The sequence below is a fragment of the Rattus norvegicus genome, chromosome 4 (assembly GCF_021556685.1).
Source record: "Rattus norvegicus strain SHRSP/BbbUtx chromosome 4, alternate assembly SHRSP_T2T, whole genome shotgun sequence".
NCBI lineage: Eukaryota > Metazoa > Chordata > Mammalia > Rodentia > Muridae > Rattus > Rattus norvegicus.
Window position 1 is genome coordinate 159687492 of NC_141537.1, and position 6357 is coordinate 159693848.

General features: G+C 57.5%; 1 protein-coding gene across 3 annotated transcripts; it reads right to left on the reverse strand.

Moving 5' to 3' along the window:
- Nucleotides 1–280: 280 nt before the first annotated feature.
- Gpr162 (G protein-coupled receptor 162) lies at nt 281–6201 on the reverse strand. Of its 3 annotated transcripts, none has more exon segments than NM_001108646.1 (5): nt 281–1266; nt 1541–1698; nt 2321–2510; nt 3057–4354; nt 5935–6180. In NM_001108646.1, coding segments are annotated over 4 exon segments (1767 nt in total). In that variant the 5' UTR covers nt 3924–4354; nt 5935–6180; the 3' UTR covers nt 281–714.
- Nucleotides 6202–6357: the final 156 nt, after the last annotated feature.

Here is a 6357-nt window from a genome sequence, read left to right on the forward strand (position 1 = left end):
CAGGTCTAGTGTGGGTAAAAAAGGAAAATGGAGAAAGAAGGATGAAATAGGGGTCCTGGGAAGCCTGTGGCGTGGAGGTAACTTCGTTTCCGTCCATCTTGGGGTCCTGGAAAAGGATTCTGGACGCCCCTCACACGTTCATCTCCCCACGTTTCTGCCAACCCACCGTATGAAGAAGGATCTTCGAAACACTCCGTGGAAGAGGGTGACTCCGGGTGTGGGACACCAATTCTGGCACCAAAACTTTTCTACCCAGAAAGTGAGCACCCGGACGCATTTAGGGGAGATGAGGATTGAGCGCCTTTACTAATTTGAACAAGGATCCTTCCCACTTCAAACTAACACACTCAAGTGCCCCATGCTCCACCTCAGGATCAGTCTCTCCTAAGCCCATTTCTCCTGCCTGCATGTTGGGCTGTCTCTTTCTGTATCTCTTCCTCCTGCCCTTTCTCCATTTTGTCCTCTGTGAGCCATTCTCCCTCACCCAAGCCACTGACCCATTTGCCACCGCAGTCGCTGAACACCAAGGTTTCCACGGCAACACTTCAGCCTTTTAATACATTTTGCTAAGGGTGAAGACGGGTGAGTTGGGTATCTGGTCACTTGGATGGGAGAGAGCTGGGGCTCTAGAGCCCAGATGTAGCCCCCCATCTCCCTGGAGGCAGCTGCCATAGACTCAGGGCCAGAATGAGGCAAACTCACTCACCCATGGCCTTACAGGGTCAACTGGGGGAAGATGGGGTTGCCTGGCCCCCAGGGTCTTCCCCAAGCCCTTGAACTCCCTTCACTCCCTGTAAGGGAACAGCGTCTTCCTGCACTTAACCCCAAAGGAAGTCCAACAGCTCGGCTCTCAGGAGACCCAAGGGAGAGTCGTCGAGGTGAAAAGCCCAGCGGCCTAGGCCTACGAGGAGAGGGTCCTGGTGATGCAGTTGGAGAAGGCAGAGGTGTCTCATCGATGAAGGTGGTGATCTCCTCCCGGAAAAAACCAGGACCTCGTGGGGGTCCCCCACCTGACCCCAGAACCCCACTTTCTAGAAACTGTCGAAGGCTGGCTAAGCCCCCACCTTCAGCCTCTTCCTCGTCCTCCTCATCCTCTATCCTGAGTCTCTGTCCCGGGTATTCTGGAGGACCTCCAAGGGCTCTGCTCTGGGCTGGGAGGATCCGGATATCATCAGACGATGACCACTTGTGCAGGAAGGAGCCTGGTGCCCGAGGAGTAGAAAAGACGTTGGTCTCATCATGGGATAACCGGCGGGACAAAGGAACCTGGGGAGAGGAGCAGGTGAGACCTGGAGGGAGGTGCTGCAGAGACAAAGGTAGAGGTGACAGGAACCAAAGCGGGGCCTCAGCAAGATGGCTTCACACTCTTCCTTTTCTCCAAAGCATTTACTCTAGTGGGCAAGCCTGGTTCCGAGAGATCTGAGGGAACCTTTCTTCCTCTTGTCTTTCCTTCACCTGACCCCTAGGGTACCCTGCAGTCCAAAGCCACAGAGTAGTGGTGCAGGGGACCAGAATGGAGGTGAGTCCTTCTGTCCCGTACCTGTAAATAGTGTACTCTCTCAAGGGGTGGGAAGAGCATGTGCCGACCCGGCAGCAGTTTCACCTGGGTGGGGTCCCGACTCCCTGACCCTGTGGCTCCATTAGCATCAAAGCGAATTTTGCACACGCGGCCGTCTGTGTAGTCATCACAGGCGCCATCTAGGAGAGAGAAGGAGCCAGGTGGTTACAAGCAGAGAACACCCACCCTCTCCCTATCCCCTTCATAAAGTCCGGGAGGAACCTTTGGTTCCCATTAGTCTGTAAGCCCCGGAGGATCTATGGCTGGCTGGCTTGCTTTCTGTCTTCCTTCCTTCCTTCCTTTCTTTCTTTCTTTCTTTCTTTCTTTCTTTCTTTCTTTCTTTCTTTCTTTCTTTCACTGAATCCATGGTCCTTTATACAGGCAGACAATTTTGCTTGTTCTCTAAGAATTTTCCCAAGAGCAGGGAATCTCTTTCAGGAAGCTTAGCTCCCCTTTAATGCCATACCTTCTTTTCATTAGGACTGACTGAGGACCCCTTCCCTGGGACTCTGCTTGGCATGGACCAAGCTGGGCAGTGTAGGCTTCCAGAGAGGAGCAGAGGCCTGGTGAAAGGCGCAGAAGGATGCAAGGCTCGGATGGCCAAGCACGTGATCAGGCTAGAGGGAGGCTGGAGTAGGCTCCAGCTTAGTCCAGCAGGGGGCACCCCAGGGCAGCACATCTCCTCAAGGAGAAGGGCAGTAGAAAGGACAGAAAATAGAGGTAGCTGTCCAGGAAAGAAAAGGCCCCCATCCCTCCTCTGACCGTCATCACCGTCATCCTCGGACATGATGGCCACACACTGCTCCCACACTGTGCGCACATCTGCACGGTAGCGCTCACAGGACCAGATGAAGGAGGGCAGGAGCAACGTCTGTGCCATGGAGCACCACAGCACAGCCAGGACCATCCATGGCGGGGCTGAGTCTGACTTCAAGGAGAAGAAGCTCACCACCTGACCGGGGAATAGGGAATGGCCGGTCAGGCGTGAGAACCCCAGGCCTCACCGAAGCCTGATCCCCACCCTTAATGCAAGGGATTAGGAAGGGAGGTGGGTGAAGAGGCCGAATGAGGAAAGGCAAGACCCTGACATTGGGGGCTTGGGAAGGGGTGAGACATCAAGAAAGTCGGACAGAGAAACCCAGGAATCGGGCCTGGATAGTGTGGTCCAGTGAGCCTGGGGTTTCTGCTCAGAGAATGATCTCCAGAGAGAATCGGGGAATAGATAGACTCAGGGCAGCTAGCCGGGTGACAGGTTGAAGAGTGGCGGGCGGTGGAGGTGAAGAATAGAAGTGGAAGTGAGGAATGGCTGGTGGGGCTGGGAGATTGAGTGGTGGTGGTGGGGTGAGGACTGAGGATAGAGACAGGGAAGGCCCAGCTGTCATGAAACAGGGAGGAGAGTGGACGGTAGATCCCGAAACTGGAGACAGAGCTTCTGCATGGCTGGTAGAACTGAAGGGCCCCAGCTACGGAAAAACGGGTTGAAAGACCTCAATCTCACCAAGATGGGCACCCCCGTGAGCGAGTCATAGAGAAAGACGATGGCGCTGACCAAGTTGGTGACCTGCAAGGATGTCTTGGCAGATTCAGAGCCATCCAGCGAGGACCGCCGCTTCCCTCGGGTGTCCTCCACCACGATGGCTGGCACCTCAAAAGCTGGCCGGGTACCCAAGCCCCCCAGCCCACCTGCCTTGGCTCCCACGCTGCCCCCCGCTCTCCGGGCTTGCCGAGCCCTCCGGGGCCGGGCCCACAGTGTCTGATAGAACGTGATGGCCACACAGACCAACCCCATGACAATGCCCCCAAGGAGCAAGAGGCTGAAGCAGACACCAAAGCCCAGGCCAATCTTGGAGACTATGAACTGGCAGCCTCGGGCGTAGTAGCGCTCCCCGTTGTTGTGCCAGCCGATGGAGGGCAGCGTGGACAGGATAAAGCTGACCATCCAGATGCCCATGACGGCGTGCAGTGCCTGCTTCTTGGCGTTGCTGAGGCGGTAGTTAACGGGCCAGCGCACCATCCACATGCGGTGGTAGGAGAGCGAGGCGACCGTGAAGCAGGTGGCCAGGGCCAGCGTGTAGTAGGTGGACACAAAGACCTTGCAGATGCTCTCGTTCCAGTCATAGTCAGAGGAGGCCTGGCGCCGGAGCTGTACCACAGCGAAGGTGGTAAGGGGCACAGCGGCCATGAGTATATGTGTGCCCGCCAGGAAGCAGAGCAGCAGCTCCAGTGGCTTGTGCTTCTGCTGTTTGGCCGAGATGCTGAGGATGATCCAGGCGTTGGCCAGCAGGGCCAGCAGCCCGCAGGCCAGCCAGGACAATGCGTTTGAGCGTAGGGAGGCCTCTTCTGCCCCCAACCCACCCCGAGCCATTCTATCCTTGGCCCCACCCCCACCCCCTTGAATTCCTGGGGGCGGGGGCTAGGTCTCACCCTGGAGCCCCGCTCACGCAAACCCCCATGATGCCCACGATCCTTGCCCTGTAGCCAGGCAAGCTGACCCCAAGTCTTCCTTCCTTCTCAGCATAGCATTGACCAGCTAAGGTCAGGTGGGCAGGGCAGGGCAGGGCAGAAGGCAGAGAATCAATAGAGGTGGTAGCCCTCAGTCTCCATATTGGGTGGGGCTCTTTCTTAATTATCCCTGTAATTGACCGGGGAGGCAAGCAGGCTGCTTCCCCATCTATGAAGCTGGCTGGGGAGCTCTGAATCTCATGCTGGGACTTCCGGGTCTCTTGTCCAGTGAGGCTTGACCAGTGCGGGTGGGTGTCTTGGTGCACAGGGGTGGAGCTCAGTCACCTGGACAAGCTGTAAGGGAAGATGAGATAGGGAGCAAAAATTAGGCCTGTGCTGTACTATAGCTCACGTGTACCCCTTTCTCTTGAAACTACAGAAATGACTGATTGCTGAGGGTCACTGGGGTCATTCGGAGCATTCCCCTGCCTTAAATCAGATGCCCACTTACCCACGGGGATAAGACTTCATATACTTCCAGACTACATGGGAAAGTCTCCCTGTCTCCATTCCTTTTAGCCCTTTCTCCCTGCTTTGGTATTCCAAGTTTCCTTCTTATAATAGCCCATGCTTGGAACTACCCACCCCTGTCGCTCGCCCGCCCGCCGCCCGCCGCCCGCCGCTGTGTCTTTCTTCAGTTGCTAATGGGAGTTGAGTTGCTAATGCGCTGTGTTCCTTCTTGGGGACTCACATTAAAGCAGGAGCCTTCTCCTGCATGCCGTTCTCCTAGACTTTGCAGTCTGTGTGCTCAGCCCACTTATCTAAGCCTGGGTTTTCACCCCTTCGGCTACCTAAGGAAAATGGGAGAGAGGAGACTGGGACTGAAGGGGGGTGGGGTGGGGGAGCTAGGGAACCTGAAGGCGGGGAAGCCACTGACATCAGAAGCATCCAGAAATGGAAAGAGGGGGAACTAGAGAGAAGGAGGAGAGAAAGAGCAGGAGAGAAAGAGGGAGAAAGTGGTAGTATCTGAAAATAGAAGGGAAGGTTCAGAAGCCCCTGAGGCGGAGATGTTAGACGGAGGTGGGTGGGAAGGAGGGTGGAGGTGGGGAGCCTGGGAACAGAGAACTTGGGGGGGGGGCAGACCTTAAATAGGCTTGCTGACCTCACTAGGAGACCTTGGGTCTCTTCCCCTAGCCCAGAGCCTCAGTTTCCCTCTGATGGGAGGAGAGAGAAGGAGGGTCCTGGTCTTAGTGACACAGTACAGGGAGACCTGGGGAAGGCACTAGGAAATCAAGTGAAGCACTGAACAGAGTAGAGGCTCTAAGGACCGGCATGATGGCTTCGGGGCAGACGGGGAAAGTGGGGCACAGCTGTGCCACCGTCTATTTCCTGCGGAGAACCTTAGACCCTAGCTCTCCCCTAAGAGGTCCCAGTCCACCCCCATTGTCTCTCCCCCCTCTCCAGCCCAGTACATCCTAGTTGCCATGGCAATGGACAGCCAGGAGGAGGTGTAGGGAATTGGTCCGGATGCCCCCCACTGCCCTCCCTTACAGCCTTTGGACCCCTTCCCACTTCTCACCCTCATCCCACCCCCAGACCCAGTTGGTGGTTCCGAAAGAAAAAGAGGGAGAGTCAGAAAGGGAGGGAAGAAGAAGAAAGACGTGAAGGACAGAGAGAAGGAGGTGAAGGACAGAGAGCGAAGGGAAGGGGAGGAGGAAGATTGGGGGCTTTCTGGCCGACAGGGGTCCCTCGCCCTTCGCCTTGATGGGATAAGGTCAGGCGGCTCCTCCCTCCAGTCACCTAGGGTGTTCTCCAGGGCAGAAACAGCAGGTGGCTGGGGAGGAGGGCCGGGAGGAGGGGCGCAGAGGCAGCTCGCGGGGCGGGTGAGGTGGGGGAGTGGAGACACGCGGGGGACCGGGCAGGGGTCCTCTTACCTCTGGTTGTGTCCTGCTCTGCTGAGGAGACGCACTCCCGACGAGGCTCGCCCGGGCTCCCGCCGCCTGCCGGCTCCAGCTCGCCAGCCCTCCTCCTTCCTTCGCTCCCTCCCTCCGGGCCTCCCTCCCCCCAGCCCGGCCTCTCGGGCTCAGCCCGCGGCACGCTAGTTTGAGGCCCCTCGAGGCCCCTGTCTCCTAGGGTCATCGGCCTGCGAGCCTGGGGTTAGGGAGCCGTTGGCCAGTCTTGGGGTCGGGGGTGGCAAGGGTGGGGCGGGGAAACTGGACGGCGGTGACTTAGAGGAGGAGGGGCAAGGAAGGCGCGGAGAGGGAGGGGGCGAGGAGGACGGCGGGGAGCGGGCTTCATTGGTGAAGCGGTTGGTGTCCTGCCCCCACCCCATCCCGGTTTTTCAACACGAATGAGCC

What these genes read in the sequence shown, in the direction of transcription:
- Gpr162 (XM_087658256.1), bottom strand. Translation starts at nt 3,923, where the DNA reads ATGGCTCGGGGTGGGTTGGGGGCAGAAGAGGCCTCCCTACGCTCAAAC. An exon ending in CGAGGATGACGGTGATGACG is followed by an intron (nt 1,699 to 2,320) that starts GTCAGAGGAGGG and finishes TCTCTCTCCTAG; the next exon opens with ATGGCGCCTGTGATGACTAC. An exon ending in AGAGAGTACACTATTTACAG is followed by an intron (nt 1,267 to 1,540) that starts GTACGGGACAGA and finishes TCCTCTCCCCAG; the next exon opens with GTTCCTTTGTCCCGCCGGTT.